General features: G+C 41.9%; 6 protein-coding genes across 7 annotated transcripts in view; 4 read left to right on the top strand and 2 right to left on the bottom strand.

Moving 5' to 3' along the window:
- Positions 1 to 176: 176 nt before the first annotated feature.
- Positions 177 to 1976, bottom strand: LOC108035202 (uncharacterized). Its single transcript, XM_017110707.3, has 4 exons — positions 1750 to 1976; positions 1489 to 1696; positions 1273 to 1366; positions 177 to 1212 (listed from the first exon to the last, which is right to left on the bottom strand). The coding sequence occupies exons 1-4, from the start codon at positions 1928 to 1930 to the stop codon at positions 1063 to 1065; spliced, it is 633 nt and encodes a 210-aa protein (XP_016966196.1). The 5' UTR covers positions 1931 to 1976; the 3' UTR covers positions 177 to 1062.
- A 435-nt stretch (positions 1977 to 2411) lies between these two features.
- LOC108035488 (caspase Dronc) lies at positions 2412 to 5628 on the top strand. The gene is made up of 2 exons (XM_017111139.3): positions 2412 to 3272; positions 4289 to 5628. The coding sequence occupies exons 1-2, from the start codon at positions 2826 to 2828 to the stop codon at positions 5195 to 5197; spliced, it is 1356 nt and encodes a 451-aa protein (XP_016966628.1). The 5' UTR covers positions 2412 to 2825; the 3' UTR covers positions 5198 to 5628.
- Positions 5609 to 6531, bottom strand: LOC108035489 (protein TSSC4). The gene is made up of 2 exons (XM_017111140.3): positions 6133 to 6531; positions 5609 to 6070 (listed from the first exon to the last, which is right to left on the bottom strand). The coding sequence occupies exons 1-2, from the start codon at positions 6445 to 6447 to the stop codon at positions 5678 to 5680; spliced, it is 708 nt and encodes a 235-aa protein (XP_016966629.1). The 5' UTR covers positions 6448 to 6531; the 3' UTR covers positions 5609 to 5677.
- Positions 6532 to 6805: 274 nt separating this feature from the next.
- On the top strand, positions 6806 to 7707 carry LOC108035646 (small integral membrane protein 13). Its single transcript, XM_017111352.3, has 3 exons — positions 6806 to 6856; positions 7335 to 7455; positions 7559 to 7707. The coding sequence occupies exons 2-3, from the start codon at positions 7377 to 7379 to the stop codon at positions 7705 to 7707; spliced, it is 228 nt and encodes a 75-aa protein (XP_016966841.1). The 5' UTR covers positions 6806 to 6856; positions 7335 to 7376.
- Positions 7708 to 7752: 45 nt separating this feature from the next.
- On the top strand, positions 7753 to 8462 carry LOC108035645 (N-alpha-acetyltransferase daf-31). Its single transcript, XM_017111350.3, has one exon. It carries the CDS (start codon positions 7753 to 7755, stop codon positions 8341 to 8343), a length of 591 nt encoding a protein of 196 aa, XP_016966839.1. The 3' UTR covers positions 8344 to 8462.
- Positions 8463 to 9251: 789 nt separating this feature from the next.
- The window catches only part of LOC108035436 (junctional adhesion molecule A), a 101708-nt gene continuing 87095 nt past the window's right edge, over positions 9252 to 23864 (top strand). For both annotated transcript variants that reach the window (XM_017111069.3, XM_017111068.3), the window contains exon 1: positions 9252 to 10388. The gene's annotated coding sequence lies outside the window, so the exon portion shown is untranslated. The remainder of the gene's footprint in view (positions 10389 to 23864) is intronic.

Raw genomic sequence — 23864 nt, 5'->3', positions numbered from 1 at the left:
CGTTGTTGTCGTTGTGTTTGTTCGATCCGTTGGATCTGCGTTTGGTTAATGCCGGCTAATGATCCTGAAACTCAAGCATATCCTTACCATGCACCCGAAACTGCTTTGCATTTTGTTCAGTCTACATTTTTCGTTCGTTTCGGTTGCGTTTTGCGGTCTTAGACAAGGCATATCGATATGGTTTACTAGCGTTTAATCGTACCTATAAATAATTAGATTTACTTAATTTTAATTAATGTTTACGTGAACCAACACACAACTAAACATAACAAAAAAAAAAAAAGAAAAAGGGGAAAACCAAAAGCTCAAACTGGACTGAACATTTAAGAGTTATATTATGTACATTATTGAATTGCATTTGATTGTGTGAGGCTCGTTTTAATGAGAGTAACTACGGTTAATATTAAAGGGTATTATATTTGTATTCGAATTTGTATGTAACTCTGATCGTATGTACGTTATGTTGTCGTAAGTGTGACATCCTAGAACCTGTAACGAAATTGAAAGGAAGCCAACTCTGTCTCTTGTGATTCTATTGTGATGCTATGGGAGTCAAGCAGCACTCAACTGTTTTTATGCCTCTTAAAGTTTAAAACAAAGCTAGTCAAAGCAAAACCAAAACTAAAAACTAAACTACCTATCTCTACTCTAGTCTCTATGCAATGCAAATTGGCAACCAGAACTTGAAAACAATCATGCACAATAAATGTTATGCCATTGAGAGAATCCAAGGCCAAAGACCCCAAAACTTTTTCTTATATTCGTACTTACACTACTTGAAGTAATTGTGTACAACTAAAGGAATTCTAGATTTTAAATGTGCTAAAACTGTTTATAGTCAAGTGCTAAATTATGAGTGTAATTATTGAATATTAATACGTACAATGGTTGGGGCACTCGGCATAGTAATACTAATGTATAAACGTGGGATCGATGGTTGGTCGAAGATGGGAAGGTGCAAATGCAGGTGACAATGTACGTATATAAAAACCAATTGAATTTAAATGTTTAATAAATGTGTGGAAATGAATAAATGGCCTAATTATAATTACTGTCTATCCTCTACGCAAGACTTTCGTCCAGGAAAAGCGGATCCAAGCTGCATCTGTGGGGCTGTTCCATGTAGTCCAGGATCTGATGGTTGTACAGGCGCTGTCCCATGCTGCGGGCCATGTCATCGGACTCGTCGGTATTGGCCTCCTCTATGAGGAGCTGTTTGGGGGTAGGGTTACTATTAGGAAAATGCTTTTGCAGGAAGGTATTTCTGCTCACTTCAAATTCCTTGCACAGAAAAGCCTTGGTGACATCACTCAGCTTCTTTTGGGGCTGACCCATCAGCGCGTTTTCCACGAATTTATAGGCTTCGCTGAAAGAGATCAAGAGATCACAATAAGTTTGAGTTGATTTTTAACAAGCAATATGGTCATGATTGATTGATTGGACATATAGAGATAGTAACTATAGTTGTAACCCTCTGCTTATTCCTACTTCAAGTCGATGCCATCAAGCTCTTTTGGTGCTGGCTTTCTCTCATTATGGATTATGGAGTTCACAGCCGCAGCTGCCTCGAATTCGCAGAGATCAGATAGTTGGGCAGTCTTCATCAGTTCCAGCCACTGGGTGATGTTGTTCAGACTGACGGAGTCGCAATTTTTCACCATTTCCTCGCCCCTCTCGATCGTGGTGGCCATGTACTCTGTTAAGGATCGGGGTTTAATATATTTATGGCATTATATTTATAAATCTTACGGAAAACCGCCTTTGTATAGTCTTGGCTCTGGGACTTGGATACCTCCAACAGGACTTGCTGCGAGTAGCCCATCTTGTTCAGCTGCCTTTGAGCCTTCAGTTTGACTGACCTGGGAAGGCTGGCAGTTTTATCTTCCCCTTTTGGCTCAGAGTTTTCCGTTTTGGATTGTGCTTCCTCCATGTAATTTCCTTTGTTTACGTTTTGGGAAGGGCGCGTTTTGGACCAGACGTTTAGGGTGACCATAACGCTTTTGGTATTTTCTTTTCAAGGTATTGTGGTATTTTCTGCATACTAAAATATAAAAGTTAACTATTCATTAACCAATTGCTCTGTTAAATATATTTGGGAAACTAAACTAAATTGGCAAAACGTTGAATATTCAAAGAAAATATCAACAATAAAGGAAATATCCCTTAATTGTTACTAATGTTTTTTTTAACAACTGAAATTGATTGTCAGTTTTACTATAACTACAAATATTTGTTATTTTATTTGTAAGTGTAATGACCACTTTAATAGATAATAAATATATAAAATAAACAGCTGACTGTAGTCCAGCGAATGCCCTCAATATTTAAAGTACAGCAGCTTAACAGCGGTATTTTCCCGCCCGAGATGCGTGGCGTAATCGGGCCACCTCGCAGTGGTCACACTAATCCCACAATTAGATTTTCAGAGTAGTTCGAACGCGCTGAGAGGCCGCGGAAGCGCCCGAAAAGTCCTTTTGTTTCAAAAGAAATCTTATTCGAAGATCCCTGATCCCTCGCAGGATCGTCTAGTGCAATACGTAGACTAGGTAATTTGCTTTTGGAAAAATAAGGACACCGCCAGGGCCGTCGATTGTTGCCCCCCGCCGAGCGAGAGTCGAGACAAGAACAAGACCCTGACGACAACAAAGCGGAGACAAAGAAACGGAACGAGCGCCAAACGAAGCCAGTCGCGGAAAAACCTTGAGTGACTCACTGCCAATATCACTGCCGATTGGAGACTGATCACTGCCGTCGAACGAAACCACACATATCCTTGGAGTGCCAAATAAGCGGAGCAACCGGAACGAAACAAAAGCACATCCGGAATGCAGCCGCCGGAACGAGAGATTGGAATGCTGAAGAAGCATCGCGAGCACATCCGCAAGAATCTGGACTTGCTGGTGAAGTCGACGAACTATGGCCTACTGGCCGCGGAATGCGTCCACCAGGGAATCCTCTCCGTTCAGATGCTGCGCAATGCGGAGGATCTGAATGGCAAGCGGTTCAACATGGACGAGGAGGATGTGCGCCTGGAGCAGCACCGTCGGCTGTTCCTCAAGATCACCCAGCGGGGTCCCACTGCCTACAACCTTCTGATCACTGCCCTGCGGAAAGTCAATTGCCTGGACGCCGCCAAGCTGCTGGAATCCGTCGATGAGTCCGGCTCAAGGCCACCGTTCATCTCGCTGAACGAACGAAACACCCGCCGGAAGTCGGCCGATATTGTGGACACTCGCTCGCCGGAAGCCTGCGAGGGAGCCTGTGTCAGCAAGGTGAGATCCTTGGTCCTGAAAATGGACATAGTGCCTTTTCGGACATGCAACAGGTTTGTTTTGTTCAGGACGGCGTAGAAAGCAACACACTTATGGTGAAATAACGATGTAGTTCAATGACCCCAACCGGTTTTGCTACTCTTCACATTTTATTTTGCTCAGGGAATTCGTAATAGTTGCTATGATTACCGCGTGGTTTTTATTTACTTAGATGGGTTCCAGAAATGTATTTATATTCTTGAGTTTAAACTCAAGGCCAGTCAATCTGTAGGTCAGTGATCCACTGAATCATCTGGGGACATGATTCTTAGGCACTCCAGGCAATGACGTGAGCATTCATCATGTTTATCTCACCCAAATACTAGTACCATATATGGTTTTTGGGGTGAACATATTCAGGCTCAAGGGATCAAAATGCATTAAGCAAAATTTAATTATAGGTACTTTATTGGGCTTATGTCATGCCTAGACCGAAATGATAAAAGCTTTATTGGTAAACAAACAAAATGACCGATGGGAAATGATTCAGAAAAAGTGCAATCTAAATTTAATCACGCGATAAGCAAACAGTTCCCCGCTTTCTATTTATTGTCAAGCTAAAATTATAATTTTTTATAGATTTTGTTTAATCTAAGTATATATAAATTGTACTAAAATCATTTAAAGCTGTCATTAAAATGGTAAACAATGAGGTGAAGTAATAAGTAGTCAAAGGTACTAGCCATATCATTTGTTTACTTAGCTACCATGACCTACCCCAGTTTTTCCCAGTGAGATAGGCTCTTTATATGTGAGGTTTTAAATTAAATTTTTTTAAGTCAGAACTCTATAGCTATACATTACATTGAATATACTGCGTAAAAAGAAATATATGTCATATATGAAGTCAGCCGTCTTCCTTTTGAGCGTTTAACAGCTACAAGTTATGATTCAATGCATTTCGGCTGGCAAACTTAATAATAAGTCATAGAGCTACCGCATAGAAACTTATCTCTAATGTTGCTCCTGCCTTTCAGAGACCCCTTGGTGATCCACTTGCACCACTCACCCCTTACACGGAGCCCGTCGTCGGACCCCAGCGCGAAGTTAAAAAGTCGGATAGGATTCACACAGATGACGTGGTGGGCACTTATAAGATGCGCTCCCGCTTCAACCGAGGCGTTTTGCTTATGGTCAACATCATGGACTTTCCAGATCCCAAACGAAAGCGAAATGGATCCGAGGTGGACAGCAACTCGCTGATCCACTTGTTCCGCGAACTGGGCTTCACGATTTTCGCCTTTGGGAATATGAATCAGCATCAGTTCTTTGACGTCCTTCGTCGGGTCACCTCCTCGACAGAGGTACAGAACACCGAGTGCTTTGTGATGGTGCTAATGACGCATGGCAATCGCGTGCAGGAGATAGACAAGGTGGAGTTCTGCGATGGATCAGTGGTCGATATGCAGAAGATCAAGAACCACTTCCAGGCGAACATCAGTCCCCTGTTGGTGCACAAGCCAAAGGTGCTCATCTTCCCCTTTTGCCGTGGCGATCATCATGATTTGGGGCAGCCCAAGGGCCAATACGATCCCATGGAACCATTGTATACGCTGCAGCAGGAAGAGGAGCCAGAGGTCGAGACGGAGGGCATATCCTCGGCCTACACAAATGTGCCAACTCTCGCGGACATTCTGGTCTGCTATGCCAATACGCCGGGCAATGTTACCCACAGGGATCCCGAGACGGGCAGCTGGTACATCCAGAAGTTCTGCGACGTGATGGCCGAGCATGCCCACAACACGAACATCGAGGATATCCTGAAGAAGACGCACGCCTCCGTGGGCAATATGCGAACAAAGAAGGGTTCCATGCAGACGGGCGCCTTTGACAATCTTGGCTTCAACAAGAAGCTCTTCTTCAATCCGGGCTTCTACAGTGAGTAATCGCAGCCACTGCCCATGATGAAAGCATTCCCGACTGATTATTTGCATTTTTTGAACCGTATTTTTATGTTTGTATCGTCGCATTTATGTATGTCCTTTAGATTATGTGTTTTGTGCTCGCGTGCTATATATTTGTAATTTAAAATTTATACTCCCACTACAAATTCTAAGAATACGTAAGTTGCCTACCTCATTTGGAGGTAAGAATATTATGTCTTTCTATGTGATAACCATCAGCAATTTAAAGAACAAACCAGACAAACGAGATTTTTGTAAAATTTTGCAATTCCAGTATACACAGCCAGATTTCAGAAATCGATCAATTAAGTTTTGCAGTCTGACTTACGATTTTGTAGACACCAACAAGTTTTATAAAAGGGGAAACTCCCAGTTTTGTATAATAAAAGTCTATTTACATTCTTAAAACTTTATGGTTACACTAGTTGTTTAGTTTATAATTTAAGGACCATAGATTGTGACCTACTCAACCTGCTCATCCTCCTCCGCCAAGTGGGAAAGTTGAAGTTTTCCAGAGGCACGGTTCTGGTTGGATTTGTTGTTGGCTTTCTTTTGTTTCTGGGACTTTTGGCCAATGACGTATTCGGGCATCACCAGTTTGGAGCCCCTTAACTGCGGCTTATCTAGCTCCACATCTTCCACTTCCTGCTGTTGAAGCTTCTTGAGATTGCGGTTGAGTTTGCTGGTCTTCTTGAACTCTATTTTGCCATCTGGATGAGGAGATTCGCCCTCATCTCCCTCAGCTTCGCGCTGGGCATCCATTTGGCGGAGAAAGGAAAGGGCGGCGGCGGAGTTGCTCTGATCGGAGATGTCCACATCGGACAGGGAGTACTTCTTCCATTTGTGGGGATTGATCTGCGGAAGAGATTATGGGTTTATTAGAGTAAGTTGTACAGCCAGAAGGGTTAATCTCTCACCTGGTAATCTGGAGTTTTCCTGGGCTTCAGACAGCGACCAATGGGTAGTTCTGGCTTCTTGAAAATGCTCTCCTTGCCCCGCATCCGCCGCAATCTTCCGTCCTCCGAATCGGGGCTAACATCAATGCTACGGCCGTGCCGATAGTTCATCACCTGTCCGGACCCGGATGCGTTTCCGGATTGGCTGCCGCGGTCGAGAGCGTTGATGGAGAACGTCTTGGCCTTGCTCTGGTCCAAGGCAGTGCCTCGCAACTCTTTGCTCGCATCGTCTAGGCAGGCGAACAATGCGTCGCGCTTGGCCGAAAATTCCTGCATTTCACTTAGATTTCGAGCAGAAATTGCATTTGTTCAATCGCTTTGTGTTTGCCCAGGTAAATTAGAAACAGCTGTTCCAGCATACATACACGGATTTTGGTGTATTGGTTTAGTATATTAAAAATACTAGTTCTTAATAAATTAACACAACTTTTATAAGTTAAATTAAGGCAATTTAATCAATTAAAAATATTGTTAAAGGAAATTTAATTTATCTTTAATTTATCTTTAAAATATAGAGCCGTTTTTCATTGCTTAATTTTAAACTTGTCCGAAAAGGGCGTTTTACAACACTGTCTTTCTTATTTGGCCTGGTATATATTCCTTTGTGTGGCCTGGTCATACTGGTGCCGGTGTAAAAAAGTGTGCGAGAAGTGTGCTTATTCGCGAATATAAATTAAACAGCCAGGTGGATATTAAATAAAACTAACTCAAACGCGTGACAATAAATGTTGTTTGCATGTGGCAGGGAGTGACTTACCAAATAGCGGACAGCGAAGGCAGTTCTTATAGATTGCTTAGTGGATTTTCTAACCCCATGTGGTTTTTGGTGGCAACAAAAGTTACGAATGTTAGCGACCTACAAACGAAAGTTGTGACCAGAAAAGAGATTTAATGTTGTTGAATAGTTCATAAACCAAGCTGATAAAGTATTTTATTTGATTTTCATTGTTTCTTTTTGGCGTATATCTCCCTATTTGGTAGTACAAGTGCCGCCCTGGTATGCCATTGGGTTAGCAAACGGTCACACTAATAGACAGCTGTTCTTTATTGTGATAGTCAGCAATTCAGAAAATCGGGGAGAAACCATTCAATTCGCAGCAAATAATTGAAAAATAAACCGTTTACAAGTAGCTTTCAATTATAATTTCAATTTCCATTTATAGTTTAATGTTCACAGTCTTCTGACTTCGAGCTACCCCGTTAGAATGTCCCTGCAAACGGGCTTGGTTTTCGTTTTCACCATATTAGCCTCTGTTAGTATCGTCGCAGCAATTATTCTGTTGGGTAAGCAGGCGCCCGCTGACGAACATCATGCCATCCTGGACTCGAATTTCATTGCCCCGAACTGTATTACTCATCCAGAAATACGATAACTCTTTCTTTGCAGGCTGGTTCCTCATCTGGAAGGCGTTCCTATCGAAATTTCGTCTGGTTCGGGAATTGTTGGGTCAGGAAGAGCCGGAAGAGCAGCAGCCACTCGCTTGGGATCACCAGAATATACAGCCAGGTAGAGCCAGGAAAGCTCGCCGAGACTAGGAGACCGAGAAGACCCTAAAAAAAAGCCTTGACTACAGCCCCACCATGAACATCCGCTGCGCCAAGCCCGAGGACCTCATGACCATGCAGCACTGCAATTTGCTGTGCCTGCCCGAGAACTACCAGATGAAGTACTACTTCTACCATGGACTCACCTGGCCTCAGCTCAGTTACGTGGCCGAGGACGACAAGGGCGGCATTGTGGGCTATGTCCTGGCCAAGATGGAGGAACCGGAGCCCAATGAGGAGAGCCGCCATGGGCACATCACCTCGCTGGCGGTAAAGCGTTCTTATCGCCGTTTGGGTCTGGCCCAGAAGCTCATGAACCAGGCATCCCAGGCCATGGTCGAGTGCTTCAACGCCCAGTACGTTTCGCTGCACGTGAGGAAGAGCAATCGGGCTGCCCTGAACCTGTACACCAACGCACTCAAGTTCAAGATCATCGAGGTGGAGCCCAAGTACTATGCCGATGGCGAGGATGCCTATGCCATGCGGCGCGACCTCAGCGAGTTCGCCGACGAGGATCAGGCCAAGGCCTCGAAACAGGCGGGCGAGGAGGAGGACAAGGTGGGCCATAGATCCAGCGGACATGGTCATTCGCACAACCACAGCGGTCACGACGGTCATTGTTGCTGAACAGTTACGCTGCGGCGCATGCGGGTTTCGACGTTTTTTTGCATTTTTGTGCATTAGGGTTTTGTAATTAATTAACATATAAAACGTAACTACAATTAAAACAGAAGTAATGACAAAAACGGCTTGTTTGGGCAATAGTTAAGGGGTTTTCGAGGTCTTGCAACCAATTTGATTGTTTTTCGTCATTTATTTAATACCATGTCCTTTATTTTGTCAGTTTTTACAATGTGTGCTGTCAGAACGTATAATTATAATTTTTAAATCTTCAAAAACATAGTTTTTCTTCATTCTTTAAAATCTTAATTTGCAAAATGCTGACTAATTTTTTCTAAATAAATCTTTACCTTATGTCAAGAACCTTTTTAGGATAGTATTTCAAAAACTTCTGGCCCAACTTCAGTTAATAATTTTGAGTTCCACAAACGTTTTAAAAAACTTTCGCATTCTTTTCACAACGAAAGAGGTCCCTTAACCCTTTGTAATGGGTAAATTGATGCCAAATGTGGGTTAAAAAATGTGGGCTTTTTGGTAATGTGAAAAGTTTGTTGGCCCGAAAAGTTGGCCAAGCGGAAAGATGTCTTTATGTGCGAAGTGTTGACTTTCGCGCCAACTTTTGGGTTCCATTTTGGTGGGTTATCCATTTGTAGGTGACGTGTTGGTGCAAAATCCTTTATGGTTAGGGAAAACCGTTCTCACTCAACCGATTTTCCAGCGAGGAAGCTTAGCAATTTCCCAGCTTTCCCGAGGAGCTCCTCGTACGCATGCCCAGTGGAACATCTGCGGCAACAGCTGTTCGCTCGCCACGTGGAGCAGGGAAATTTTCCGGATGGCGCCAAAGAGAGAGAGCGAGCCAGCTGAGCCGAGATGCTGGCTTTTCGCGTACTTTCGCAGTTTTTCCATTCAGTTCGTGAGGCGCTGGCTGAGCAAAAACGTCATGTTCACGGATGTTTCATTAGATTTCGGCTGGCTACGTGAAACGTGCGCAAAACCCAAATCGAAACTTGAGCCCCTAATAGTGAAAAGTGCTAAACACTAAAAACCTTTACGGCAATTCCACTCTTTTGTGCTTAAAGTGTGCAAAAAAGTATTCAAAGTGTAACAGCTGACTGGCCATAAAAAAAGGAACCGGAAATGAATACAATTCACTGTTATTGTGGCTATAACGCCCTGCTAAATCAATAAACAAGCCGGAAAACCCATAAATTTGTAATGCCACAAAACATTTGAAAACATATGATGTGTAAAGTCGAAAACAATGATAAAGTGTTTTAAGTGCTGCGAGATAATCCGAGTTTTTCAGTGAGAGTTTCAGCTAAACAATGGAATAGAAAGCGGAAGAGTTTTATTATTATTTTGGCTTTAACTGTCTGCTAAATCAATAAAGGAAAGGACTTTGAGTTAGAGCTAGTACCCCCGAAACAGTAACGGACATACATGTAAACGCATTCAGAGTGTTGAAAAGCCAAAAGGCCGGTCAGTGGTTCAAAAAGCCGGAGCATAGGAGCCAAGCCTCTGCTCTTATCGTGTTGTTATTGTCGAAACGGGGTCAAAAGTTCGTGTCTCACTCGCTAATTCAACCACACAAACCACACACACTCGCACACCACCCAGATAACGCTTCCTCAAGTGCAGCCAAAGACACTGCGTCGCCCGTCTGGCAGATAAGCATGAAAAAAGCATAAGAAAGCATAGGAAAAGCAAGAGAAAAGCAGACAAAGGCATTAGTCAAGTGCCAAGTAACTCAAAACTGCAGCCGGAGTGGAGGCTTAGGCCTACCGAAACACACGGAAAAGCCAGCCGAAAAACAACACCGAATACTAGACCGAACTAAACTAGGCCAATTCGAGGCGAGGCGGGGGAAAAGCGCCGGGAAAAGTGCTCTGGAAACGTAGAGAAATAAAATAAAATAAAAATAAAACAATAGCAGCGGCTCCCTGGCCATTTGTCAATGACTGGGCCACTCGCGTGACTGCCGATTCCTGGGGAAAGTGGAATAACTGTAGCCGACACAGACTCCGGAACAAGGAGTACTCCGAAAATTTGTGGTGAGTCAACAGTAACGGAATTAGACCCTATGTATTCAGTACACTTCCGGATTTTTTAATTTCCTGTCCAGGGTTGCGAAGTGCATTTACCCTGTATTTATTTATAATAAAAATATTTTAAGCAAACTAAACAGAACTATGCTTTGGAAGCTGTACAGAAAATAATCGTTAAAAGTTATCGGATTTTATGTGAAATCGATTTCATAAATCCGATTTTAACGATAAACCAAAATTAGGTTAGGATCGAAATTTATAAAATTATGAAAGTTTAAAAATACTGATCATGCTTAAACATATAACATTAATTCTCACTGAGATAGATTTTAGATTAATTGAATTTATATCAAAATAAAAGTTGGTATACAAAAAAGTTCCTTACAGTTCATAAAAGTAAAGAGAACAACTTAGGAAGTAACGCCAGGACCATCTTGCGCTATTTAAATATGACTGTAATTGTGCAAATACTTCTTGAAAACTTATTTTCTCTTAATATGGAAATATCCAGACTTGAGCACATGCTAACCGTGCAAACTTTTGCTGTCAGCGGGTAGCGTATTTATTTATTTAAGCCTGCAATGACGCCAACCTCCTTCTCGCAAAACTTCAAAAGGCAACTTCACTATGTAGATGGTGTAATGACATTTTGTCAGCAGGATTATGCCAAATGCCGGCCTCCATCTCAGCCACCGCCACCGCCACCGCCATCGTCACCACCACCACATCCCCCACATCGCCATGATGATGAGCCCCAAACATAACCATCGCCGTCATCATTGTCTTTGTCACTGTCAACGCGTCTTGCATCTGTCAGGAGCAGAAGAAGCATCCGCTGCCGCTCCCCCAACCAGCTGCCATCCCAATCCATGCGATACCATACCATTCCATACCGAAATTCTCTTGCTTTTCGTGGGGCTCGCATCATTTTTAAGCAAACATTTGCTGGAGCTCCGGTCCCGGTCCCGCTCCCGGTCCCTCCTTCTCCTCGGCACTAGTGGCTGTTTGCTCGTGTTGTTTCTGCTGCTCCCGTCAAGTGTTTACTACTTTTTGTGTGTGTGTCTTTGTTGGCGCTGGCGGTACGTGTTGGCTCAGAAGATGTCAACAACTTTGCCTGGCACTCGCCGAAGAGCAGCCAGCTCCTCCGCTCGCCACATCTGCACTTGTTTTTTCTCGCCGCGCTGATGAAATTTGCAATTTGATTAATTCCTTGCTTTCTCAAATTTCTTTAATTTTTTGGCACACATTGCAGTGCACGGATGCACAGGGAGAAAATTGTAGGGCTTGCATGGCTGCACTTGGGAAAGTTTTTCACAAATTTAATTAAAAATAATCTAGATTGGATAATAGCTTTAACTTGTAACTTTTTGTTTCTGAGGCATATTTAAAATTACTATTTAATTTTAAGCATAAATATAAATATAGAATATTTTACTTACTACTACTACTTACTACTATTAAAACTACTTTAATTTCACATAAAAATCGAACTTTTGTATTATTATTTTTTTTTTTTTATTAATTTGAGGTGTAATAGTTATTTAATCCTTTAAACGCATCTTTAAATTATAAAAATTCCAAATGGATTTTAATAAGGCTTAAATCTTCTTCTATGTTTAGGTGTTCGTTTTTATTTGAATCTTTAATAAATTGTTTATTCTCTGTTCGAAAAGCTTATATCATTGAACTTTTAAAAAGGCTTTCAAAATACAACATATGTAAATCCCCAATCCCCATTTGAATCCCCAAGCTTAGAGGCGTTTATTTTCGGCACAGTGCATGGGTGTGCGTGCTGTGTTGCATAAGCGACAGGCGCAGCTGTCAAAATGCTTAGCAATGGCCACGTGGCTTCCGCTGGCGTTTCCGCTTGCCATATCCGTTTCCGCCGGCCGCTCTTCTTCGCTCCCTGGCCCGCGTAAACGGGGAAGGTGATTGATGGCCGCATTCGCACTACTAATTAAAGTTATTTAGCGAGTGCTCCTGCCCGTGCCCATTTTTCACTCCCAGCCAACGCTCTCAGCGCCGTTTTTGTGTGGCTGCGGTCGTGGTGGTCCTACTCCAAGTGTTTATGGCTTCAATTCAATTAAACAACTGGGTCAGTTGTGGTCGCATTGGCACTAGGACTTCCGCATCCGCAGCCGGATCCACACTCCCATCCTCATCTATGGCGGGATTCAACTTCCAGCAGCGTAATTAATTCTCTGACTGGGCCAGCGGAGGACAAAGAAGCATCATCATAAGTAAGGCGGCGGCCAAACAAGAAATAGAGCTGACTGCAAATTGCATTTATAATTCATTTTCTGGAAATTAAATATTTCTTAAATGATCCAGAGCGAGAGAGAGAGAGGAGCGGGCATTGCAAAGGACCAAATGGAAATGCCTTTCGACAAGCGGAAAAACAGGCTTTCCCATTGTGAATATTGTATATATATTAAATCCCCCCTGAACGAGGGGATTGCGAGGACGGTTCCTTTGAATTGCATCCATTGGATTTATTGAATTACGCCCCCTGAGCGCCATACTCAAGCTGTCAATAGTTTTGCGAATGGAAATCAGCGGCGCTCATTACTCTCCCCTTTTTTCGACCCATTTGTGGAGTTCTTAAATCAATTTCGCCATTGGAGTCCCAGAATGCACGTGTGCTGCGCCCAAGGAGCGATTGGCACAATCGAAAAGTTTTGCATACTGCGCAAACATTTTCTCAGAAGTTATTTACAGAAACAAGCCAGGATGCTGTTCCTTCACAACATGAAAAGTTATTAACGAGTGGGAATATGTAAGCTGTGGAAGCGGTGCTGCAAAGGACGTAAGTAAGCTGGGAAATCTGACTTTTCCACCGGGGAACGGGGCTTGTTCGTTAAAAGTTGACCCTTCTTTCTTGATAGGAATGTTGCTTTTAGCTTATATTTTAATGACTTACTTTTGAAGATCTCTGCAAATGGCATTAAAAATGAATAAGTCTGAATTATATATATTAAACTAAATCATTTTTACCCAATATTCTTACTAAATTGTTGGTTTGCGCTAAGAACTATATAAAAGATCTGAACCTCTTATTAAATAAAACCCTGTTTCCCACTTGTACACCATTTATTTCTCCTAAGTAACCTCCGAGCAGTGGCTTTTTCGGGATAGACCGTATGCCCCATTAATTTTTCCAATCACTGTCCACTTTGCTCCAATTTATAAGCTTCCTTATCGGGACTTTCGGAGCCACAACTATACCCAATCGCCGGGCAGCCATTGTTTGTTCGATGGCATTTATTTATTTTCCATTTCCTTTATGTTTTCCTGTAGCCCCTGCGGAGATGCTGTTCCCCATTAAATATGATTTTTTATTGCTGCTCCGTCAAGCGCAAAAAAAGGCCAGCTAGTGGAGAGCAACACATAATTTTGCAGCAATGAATTGGAAGTTTAAGTTTAATATTTATCTGCCATCGATTTAAATGTCAGGCCAAATATGTCCTGAGGGAGTCGAGTGCGAAACTTTGCTCGGGGCTGGAAAAAGTTTGTGCCGGCCAAAAGTTGATCAATGAAATTAAAAAGATTTATGATTTTTGGCCGCCCAAAGTTGCCGATGAACGAATCCCCATACGAAGGCCGAAAATCCCGGGTGCGAATCAGAGCCAGCATCTCCGAATCTTTGCAAAACAATCAGCGGCAAAGTCCTGCCGGGATAGAAAGTTTCTCGGTTCCGTTCAAAGTGTCATCCCAGTTGGGTCCCTTAATATTATTTTGAATTGCACTCATTTCGGTTAATGGACGAACCCAGGTTGAGCAATAAAAAGGGCGGCCAAAGCGAAACTTATAATAATCATCAACGGGTCGAAGCACAAAGCGCATTACATTCTATTACGATCGAAGGGTCTCCGGCTGGATAACAACAACGGAGGAAAAAAGAAGAATCTAAAATAGAAAAGGAGAAATTATGTTAATTTAAAGTGAAGTCTCAATAACGGGGGCCGAACTCAAGTGTCCGAAAGTGTTTAAATCTGACAAAAGGTCCTTCTCCCTCGGGCGACAGGTTCAACAAAGGCCTTAACCCCTTGCTGCCCCCGCACATTCAAGGGGTCTGGGCAAACTTCCGAGCTGCCCCCGTGACTTGCTGCCTGTTTACACTAAATCTTGGCCCAAGTTGGCCAACAAAGCCGCCATTGTGCCCCATGGTTCGGCCCACCATTAAGGCCTGGTCACACGCTAATTTCTGATGCCCAATTGTGTGTCAATGCCGCGGCAGCCACGCCCCCTGATTTCCTGTGCACTTGTTTGTCCATCTTGAGCCTTTAAATTAAATTCAAGCAGGACGAGGAAAAAGGCGTTGCCCCAGGCAGGAAAGGGGCGTTCTGCCAGATGTTTCTTTAATACATCCCCACCCAATTTTTGGGCTCAAACAAGCGAAATACACCCGCCCGCAAGGCCACCCACCAATAGCTGAAAGTTACACAAAAAATGGAAGAAAATGGGATGGGTCTGAGGTGAAAAAAATAAACACGCAACTCTCTCGATGCTGCTGGGTTGAGCACAAAACAAGCAAGACTTCGGTTATCGCTGGTGTCACAGTTAACGTCAGGTGCACTGAAAGAAAGTGTATTTAAAAAAATCTCAAAAAAATAAGGTCCTAATACCTTTCCCCTCTAGAATTTGTTTTGGCAAGTATTTAGTCTTTACAGTTTAAATAAAATCCTCGAAAATGTTTTGAAGCAAAGGCTATCCAGAAAGAGACTGTTTGGCATGTTTTGAGGTTTGGAAAAAACGATTGCTTAGGGGTATTTTATTGGGATATAAAATATAAATTTTATTTTTAGACTAGAGAAGAATTATAGTATAGTATTTTATAATATTTTACCGTATAAACCCATCTAAATTGTATTTATCTTATGTTATAGAAGAGGAAATTCCAAATTATAGTTGTATACCTAATATTCTTTTAAGTGCCCCTATATCTCTCCGCCGAATCGTTCCATTCTAACTTAATATAGGCGATTTTCCAGCCTAAGAATCTCTGAGATCTGTCTCACTTAATAAAAGGCTTAGCCCACACAAGCAGATGGCTGCCAAGTCACCATGGCTGACGTTATCTTGCGCCCTTCATCCAGTGTATGCCAGATTTTCTCGCTGTGCATTATCTAGGCCCACCTATGCGACATGGCCATGGCCATTACATGACCCGCATCGCATCCCATCGAGCGGCGGGTGTCGTTTGCCTTTTGGCAGCAGAAAACACGCCTTGGAAAAATGTAAACAACGTAAATGGAAATGGCGTTGAGCAGGAAAAAAAGTGCCACATTGAAGCCTTTTTTTTGGCCTTCTTTTATTCAGTTTTTCCAGCAACCTTTTCCCAGTTTTTCACTTTCCACTCTGCTATTCCTTATTCCCCAGCTTGATGCCTGCTGTCAAGGGCAGTTGGCGGCGACGTTTGCCAGTCAAATCAAATGCTCAATTTGCGCGAATATTGCTTATACGCCGCGTTTGCCGGCCGGCATTTCCCGGAAAGAGAATGAAAAGCAGCGGAAATGGAGTGCAAAATCCGCGACTGGTGGGGGAGTATCCACCCACCCACACACCCATCGCGAACCCAAATTAGTTGGTAACTTTTTGCCAAAAGTAATTGCGAAAATCAGTGTGAAACTGATGACTTTGTAAGCTGCAACACGGAGAATTTGTTTGCGGTTCGGTCCGTGTGGCAAATGCAAACTCTATTTATTGACACTTACCTGTCCGACATGCTGGAAAACTATTTTGGCCATAGCGCTGCTCTGCAATGCCAACTTCAACTGACAGCAGTTAATTAAAATTTAGCTTTCGTTTCGGTTTTAGCCTGGCAAATGTTTATCCCCCACACACTCGCCAAATATGAATGGAAATTCGATGTCAATATGGTTTATCGGTCCATTGACTGCAATTTGATTAGGGTCAAACATTGACTAAAATGCATTACCATTAGGTGTGCCGGCTTCCCGAGCAGCCAAAATATTTACATTAATTAAAAGAAGACAGACCACATGGGGAGAGTCAAATGTCAACAGGACCGCAAATTAATTTATAAAAATATATGTGAGGGCATTAGTACCCTGGACTCAGGTGAAAAAGAGGTTTAATTAGCCTGGTTGTACTTAGGGTTTTAAGAAAATTGTATACAATAGCTGCATAAATTAGCTCAAGTAGACACCAGCTGAAAATAATTATAAGCTCTTTATTATTTTATGCTGCCCTGAAGGCTTTCGAAATTCTCCCAGGACTTAAGTTTCCTTAATTAACGAGCACGCTGATAATGTCATAAGGGAAGTCTTACTCGCACATGAACGATAATTCAATTAGAAATGGTTCAATTATCTTTGCCTTCAATTATTTAAGCCGGACAACTGAGTATTTTGAAATGAGGCCCAATATTCTGCTGGAATAAGATCCTAGTTTAAGAAATCTGCCGGTGGGGGTATCATGAATTCGAGACTTGTGAAGGACACACAATAATTCCGACTTGTTTTATTTTATTCCCTTTTTGCCTTTTGTGTCTGCTTTATGCTAATGCCATGCTGGCTCTTGGCTGCGGACGATGCCATAAAATGTGCTAATACACAGGAGAGGGGGGCGTGGCAGGGGCCAGAGGGCGGAAGTGGGCAGGGGGCGGGGTCGCTTTGGGGCAGCGAAGCAGCGGGCAACAAGCGAGTGTTTGTAACTTTGCATTTAAAAAAGCATTATGTTAAAATCAGCCTACGGCCACAGTCAGCATCCCAAAAGGCAGCGAGGGGAAATCGGGAAAGCGAGGAAATTCCGGGAAAAGCGGGAGAGAGATGATGTGCAATTAGATTTCCGCTAAAGCGGATTTCGCGATATCGCGTGACTTGAACCACCCAACAATTCACAGTTGAATACACGCAGAGAAATGTCAGGAAACTACTTCTGAATAGAAAAAAATTGGTTGAATAACAAATTAATTTTTAAATCATGCTTAAAAAACAAATAGGATTTTATTTTTAATTTTAGCACAATATCGGTTCCAAAAAAAAGTATTACAACATAAATATAGGGTTGTGAATAGTCTACTTTACAGAAAGTGTAAAACTGTTGCTTAAAATAAATTTTAAAAAATATTTCAATGCTTTGACAAAAAACTAAGTACTTAATATACAAATTATATTTTTGTCATCCAAGATTTTTTAATCTGATGTTGGAAGCTATTTAAATGTTGTTTATGCATTTCTATAATTTTATTTCCAGTGCATAGATGCAGATACCAAACCAGCAGCAGTAGCGTTGCTTTCGGATTATATTTAAAAATCAGAGCGCAAAATTGTACAAAATGACAACGACAGCTGGTGGGTCGCTTGGAGGGGGCTGGAAAAAAGGGGGCGTGGCACCGTGAGGGTGGTGACGGGGGCGGGGCGGCTGAAAGGCGGCAGGCAAGCGTAAAATGAAAACAAGTTGCTGGGCGCGCATGTAGGACGACGGCTGAAACCAGAATGGCAACAACAATTACAGCGACGACGACAATAGGAAATGACGACATGAATAACAAGAGCAGAGGGGCGGGGCAGGGTAGGGGCTGTTTTTGGGGGGTAACTAGTGGGGGGAGGGGTTGGCGGGGGAGGTGCTGCTAACAACTAGACACAGCAGGAGGCCCACAGGCGGCATCGCATCCATCGAATGATAACAGGCGCAAATATCAGGGATATTAAAAAAAGTCAAGCTGGGTGCAAATGCCTCACCAAAGGAGGGGGACAAGTTAGGTGCACAGGGAAAAATTCATACACTGCAAATCTCTGATTTTATCATAAATAAACTGTATAACTAGAAGGTAATTATGTTTTAATAACATCAATTTAGTTATGTTGGCTCAACAGACCACTGAATAAATTATGAATGATTGTCTCTTTGTTCTGTATTTAGGAGTGAAATTGTATTTTGATTCAATCAAAAATTATCTTTTTTAATTGATATTTAAATTTTAGAAATAAAATTCTTGTATATAAAAGAGTTAGGTAAATGTGACAAGAGAAGGCATTCTGACTTATGCCCTGCTTCCATAAATTTTATAAATTTAAATTTCTTTAAAGAAAGGAATGACAAATAAAGATAATAAAATTAAAAACATATTAATTCAAATTCAAACTTTATCATTTTGAAATGAATAAAAGAATATTGAAATTTCGACCATGATAACTAGTTACCAGATTTCGATATTATATTTTTCTGAGTACCTCCAATGTTAGGAGTGTGAGAAACGAGATACAAAAGCAAACACTGGGGCTGCTTTTGTCTTAGCCAAGTGGGTGAGCGTGCCCTCCTTATTATGCCTTGTTGATGTGCGATACCATCGAGGCGGGGGATTGATGGGCCACCAGGAGCAGGGCGAGTGGCAGGATCAGGATCAGAAGGATGGCAGGGTGGTTACTGTAAGCAACACTTTGCGCGACAATGCAAAACAAAGCGCGTCGAAACGTAGGAGCCCCGCCGAAGATACTGGCCCAACGCCCAACGCCACTCGCACAATGAGCGTAAATTAATGCGGATTCGAGATGAGACTGATGGTGCCGATGCTGCCGATGCTGGGGCCCAGCAGCCAGTATTTCCAGCATTACCAGCACCGAGGGTGCCGGCAAGTGCCCCCTTCAGATACGTTGACATGGACATAATGGCGCTCGAGGCCCGAACCCTCCTCCATCTTAGCCTCATCCCCTGCCGCCCAAGAGATTTTTAATGGGCCGGGCCATTGGGTCAAGCAGCTATCTGAATGGCCCGGGGCATAAAGTTTGCCTAATCTGTCTCTCAGATGGATCAAAGATGGACTGCGGGTAATGAGGCGGTGTGGGTTATCGCTCGAGTGCCAACTAGTTTAGGGCTTAAACCGAGCTGATTTGAATTTTGAGATTTAATTAAGCCTGCTCACAAGGTTTAGCTAATACGCTTGGTGAAAGTAAAATGGATTTTATAATTTATGGTTTTCTATTCTCAAAAGTTTGCCATCTTAAACAGCTTTAACAGCGCCCTGGGGTGCATTCTAATATGCTTCTTTATAAATTTAAGCCATTTATTATAGCAATCATCCTGAGGCGCAGCTACAAATATTAATTTAAGAAAGCTTAACGTTTTATAGCGATTAAATACTTTTATTTATTTTGCTTAATGGGTGAAAAACACACATCGACATAGGTTATTTATTAATATTTTAAACTGACCCACAAAGGCAGACGGACAATATTTATTAAACTTTTTATATTGACAAAAAATGTTTGATTTAAATTCATTGTATAAGGGGAGCAGAACAACTTTTAAAAAAAGCCATTCTTTATGAATATATACTTTTTTGCAATCTGAAGTATGCATTTCATTTGTTGAAATATTTATTATTGTTTTTTTTTTTAAGTTTTGACTTATGAAGGTTAGCCTAAAGTTCGCCAAAGTTGGCCAATTAAGCGATACCAGCTAATGAAATGTTTGCCTTCAATTTTGGAGGGTGTAGAGCCCGGCGATCGAGGGCCTTATGGAACATTCATGGCCCGAATCGTTTAAGCGTCCGCAATTAACCCGCGAGTGGCACACGGCGTATGCGTGATGTGTGCAGGCGTCAATTGCAGCGCGAAAATTCACTTAGGCACCCGGTTAAAACGCGACGGTAAATGGCAACTGGAAACTGAAAGCGGAAAACTGGTAAACTGCAAAATGTTGAATGGCGAAACCATCTGCGGATGGCAGTTGCCAATTTTGTGGCGGTCGAGCGGTTCAAATGTCAAATGCGATGCATTGCGGGCGCCTTAATTTATGCAACACCAGGTCAGCAGCACATGTTCACGGATGTGTCATTGTGTGGGTGCCGCTGTATCTGTGTGTGCAAGCCCCTGCTCGTGCGTGTGTGTGTGTGTACTTTTGGGGACTGTGTAAATAACGCATTCCGCGGCAGTCGCCAGCGAGCAATATTTTTGTATGCCATTGCCGAAAGTTTGTAACTGAATTTTATTAGCACAAATTTCATTTGCATTTTATTTGCGTTCCAATTTTTTTGCTCTATTATAAATTGCTGCGAAAATACGCAACTAAGTCAAAAACTAAGGACAAACAACGAAATTTAGCCATAAAAATAGAAGTATATATATATATATATACCACACAAGAAATAATGCAATTTTATCAGCTGGTTTTTGTCTTGTTTACCAATTTTTTTCCATAACTTTTTTAATGCACTTTGTGCGGCTCTGATTTAATCATACTCTCACCCAGAGGCATAGTGCTATATATATAGATTGTCACTCCGAAAGCGGCCAGCTTCAAAACTTTGACGGAGCAAACGTCAAAGTTCCGCTGGCCAAAAGGAAATTTTAGGGAGGAAGCAGCCTCGGGCTCCTCTGTCCACCGCAAATTGGCCATGCTCAACACTGTTGCCAAGCGAACCAAAAAAGAAATATAAACGAGGGGTGAGCGTGAAAATACAAATTCGTTTCTGCTTTACTTTTGCTCTTTCATAATGCCATAAAGTAGAGCAAATGTTTTGACCAAAATTAAACAGTTCGCATTGTTAGCACAAACGAAAGGGCCAACGAGCCCCGAGTTCGGGGCGTATAATTGAACTTATAATTGGGGAAAGTTTAAATATTGTGCGGTATTTGAAAGTTTCCGGCTCGAAGGCTGAGCGAAGGCATAAAAACTTGGTCACTGAAAGGGGGCTTAAAGGAAACGAAATAATATTTTACTAAAGAGCTTTAATTGTGTTGGGGACAGAAGTTGGCTGACTTGGTTTCGGACGAAAGTTTGCAACATTTTAGCACTGCAAAAGTTACAAAAAATTATTAGGAGTTGCAGACAAATTATAAGGATTTTTAAATAAAATTATTATTAACAAATAGTTTTATTTTTTAGTGTTTTTGGACTTATATCTCAACAAATTGTACCTTAATAAAGCCAATAATTTTACGACTACCTTTGCCATTATTACACAAATTAAAATCAAACACTGCCCTAACCCACTGAGTGTAATCAAATCACCGCCTGCCCGGGCAGGCTATAATTTATAAGGTTTTTATGACTGAATCTGGCTGATCCCCCACTTGACTCCGTCCCGACTTTTGACCAAATCCTGGTCGCGTGTTTAAGCAGGAAATTTACGAGGTCCCTGCGACCCCCGTCTAAAGTCATAGAATTTTATGCCCGAGTCATTAATTCGGGCGCTTAAATTAGCAGCTGGTGTGAATTATATGTCGAGAAGTTTGCTCGATAAAATGCCGAGGGGTCCGGGTCCTCCATCTGCATACTTATAAATACACTTGCGCACATATATGTATAACCGAATGTAAATGGCGAGGTGAGCAGACCCTCGTGTATGCATATAAATGCGAGCTGTTGTCGCATACCTTTTTTTTATTGACGTAATTTTATGCCATTTGCGGATTTTGTGTACGCAAAACTAAGAGGGTCTTCCGACACTTCCTGCCCGCTCTTTGTTTCATGCGGCTTATCAAAATTCTATGAAAATTCGAATTGACATTTTTTTTTTTTTGTCCACATTTACATTTAATTTGTATACGATTTTTGATTTTTTCGTCTCTGACTTTCTTTTTTATGCCACAATACTCAAGATTGTGACTTAATTTAACGAAATTGTGTCCTTTTTTTATATTTTCCACTTGGGATGGGTGGATGTTGCGCGGAAATGTGGCACGCTGTCGTTTAGCCAGCGTAAAGTCATTAAAACTTTTTGACTATTTTAAGCACAGCGCTGAAAAATAAATAAAACTGTCATTTCATGTTGTTTGAGTTTGAGTTTGTGCCCAGGATCAATCCCCCCTCCCCACTCGAGATTAAGCTTCACTTGATAAGCCACTGCACAGTTGCTTTAATTGCGCGGACAGTCGCGTTTGTTGGCCCTTTTTCGAGAGTCTCTCTATGGGGCTTTCCACGGGGGTTTTCCATGGAACAAGTGGGCGAACATAAAGCGAAACTTTCAGATTTGAGTTCCACTCTTAATTGGGTCAAGGGGGCGATTCGCCGTGGTCGAGCGGCGGGGTGCTTTTGACACATAATGAGTTATTTTTTGCCCGATAAATTTCTATGAATTTTACAAGCCACACAAAAAAAGTTTTCGTGTCGGGCGAAGAGGTAAATGAATTAGGTAATCAAAAGACGTAGAATCCCCGGCAAGATCAAAGACTCTGCAAAGGGGCGGGTTACAAAATTATGACCGCAAGACGTGGTCAAAACATGGAGGAGAACAAAAACGAGGCGAGCCAACATCAACCCGACTAATTACGCGCTAATTAATAATTCAAATTATGTTCTGTCCCCAAGAGCCTGAGGAACAACATAAACGGAAACAAGACGAATGCCAATGATAAGACTTCAATTTTACGAATACTGAATACCTCTTATAAGGCTAAATGTATAATAAAATTCTAGTAATATAAAAGCAATAAAAAGGATGGGTGCTTATAATAAAAACTTCACCTTTTTGAAATTAATGGAGCTCCACTATACTTTGCTTATTCTGTCCATAAAAATAAAAGGCAGCATTATGATTATTAAAATAAAAAATTAATACTTCTTATTTAAATTCTTTTAAAATTACTTAAGAAAACCAAAATAAAACTTTATTTATTATTTGCTTGAGAAATATGACGATTTTTTCAAACCAGTTGTACCTGTTGTTGTTATTAAGTTTGTCAATTAATAATTGTTTCTTTCATAAAACTCTAAAATGTATCTTAAGAAAACTGCCATAATATTAATCACTGGTGCACACTTTAATGCTTCGTCCCCTGTTTATCTTGATTAGAAGTTGTGGAAAAAGGGTTTGCATATTTTTTCATTTTCTTGTTTCGGGGCTAAATGAAAATGAATTAGTGAAGAAGTTTGATTTCCCGCTCGCCGCCTCCAGCAAGGTTGAGTTCTCCTAAAAATTCCACAATTTATCATCGCAGTAAACTTTGCTTTCGCTTTGGCTCCTAATGAATGAATGCAAAATGTTAATGCCGCTGCTGCTGCCGGCAAAGTGAAACTTTTCGCGCTTTTCGTTATTAATCGAAGTAACAGCAACAGATACAAAAGATATATAGATACTTGTGCTGGGCAGGCAAAAGGGGTTTCTCTAGCGTCTCGGCTTCATCAATCAGTTTCAGCGTTCATTAGCCCGAAGGATTTAATATGCGCGCTGAGTGCAGGTTTTATGATTTATACTGCCCGAGAAGGAGCTGCGCATCGCATCGCTTCGCTCGGTCCAACGCTGCGTATGAGTAATATTAATTATTTAAGCCCTCGTTATGCCGTTCCACACTGCCAGTGGGTCATGCGAGAAGTCCGCCAGTCTGTTTGTGGCACCCCAGTGCATTTGTCTGTCCGGATTGGGCCATTTGTTAGCCACTGCCAGTGGCCATTGGCCTGCTTTTTGGCCCGGTCGGGGCTTCATAAAAAGCCATACATGTTCCTGGCCCCGAAAAAAAATTGTTTACATTTTTACTCAGCTCCGTTTCAATGCGCATAAATGTTTCGAACCCCCCT

This window comes from Drosophila biarmipes, chromosome 3L, assembly GCF_025231255.1.
Source record: "Drosophila biarmipes strain raj3 chromosome 3L, RU_DBia_V1.1, whole genome shotgun sequence".
Classification (NCBI taxonomy): domain Eukaryota; kingdom Metazoa; phylum Arthropoda; class Insecta; order Diptera; family Drosophilidae; genus Drosophila; species Drosophila biarmipes.
The sequence above is the reverse complement of the archived record's forward strand: the minus strand, read 5'-3'. Positions and strand labels throughout refer to the sequence as shown.

Bases quoted from the DNA above. Each gene is read 5' to 3' on its own strand.
- LOC108035202 (XM_017110707.3), bottom strand. From the start codon at position 1,930: ATGGAGGAAGCACAATCCAAAACGGAAAACTCTGAGCCAAAAGGGGAA. The intron at 1,697-1,749 runs GTAAGATTTATA...GATCCTTAACAG, and splicing joins CTATACAAAGGCGGTTTTCC to AGTACATGGCCACCACGATC. The intron at 1,367-1,488 runs GTAGGAATAAGC...GATCTCTTTCAG, and splicing joins CTTGATGGCATCGACTTGAA to CGAAGCCTATAAATTCGTGG.
- LOC108035489 (XM_017111140.3), bottom strand. From the start codon at position 6,447: ATGCAGGAATTTTCGGCCAAGCGCGACGCATTGTTCGCCTGCCTAGAC. The intron at 6,071-6,132 runs GTGAGAGATTAA...TCTCTTCCGCAG, and splicing joins GGAAAACTCCAGATTACCAG to ATCAATCCCCACAAATGGAA.
- LOC108035488 (XM_017111139.3), top strand. From the start codon at position 2,826: ATGCAGCCGCCGGAACGAGAGATTGGAATGCTGAAGAAGCATCGCGAG. The intron at 3,273-4,288 runs GTGAGATCCTTG...CCTGCCTTTCAG, and splicing joins AGGGAGCCTGTGTCAGCAAG to AGACCCCTTGGTGATCCACT.
- LOC108035646 (XM_017111352.3), top strand. From the start codon at position 7,377: ATGTCCCTGCAAACGGGCTTGGTTTTCGTTTTCACCATATTAGCCTCT. The intron at 7,456-7,558 runs GTAAGCAGGCGC...CTTTCTTTGCAG, and splicing joins CGCAGCAATTATTCTGTTGG to GCTGGTTCCTCATCTGGAAG.
- LOC108035645 (XM_017111350.3), top strand. From the start codon at position 7,753: ATGAACATCCGCTGCGCCAAGCCCGAGGACCTCATGACCATGCAGCAC.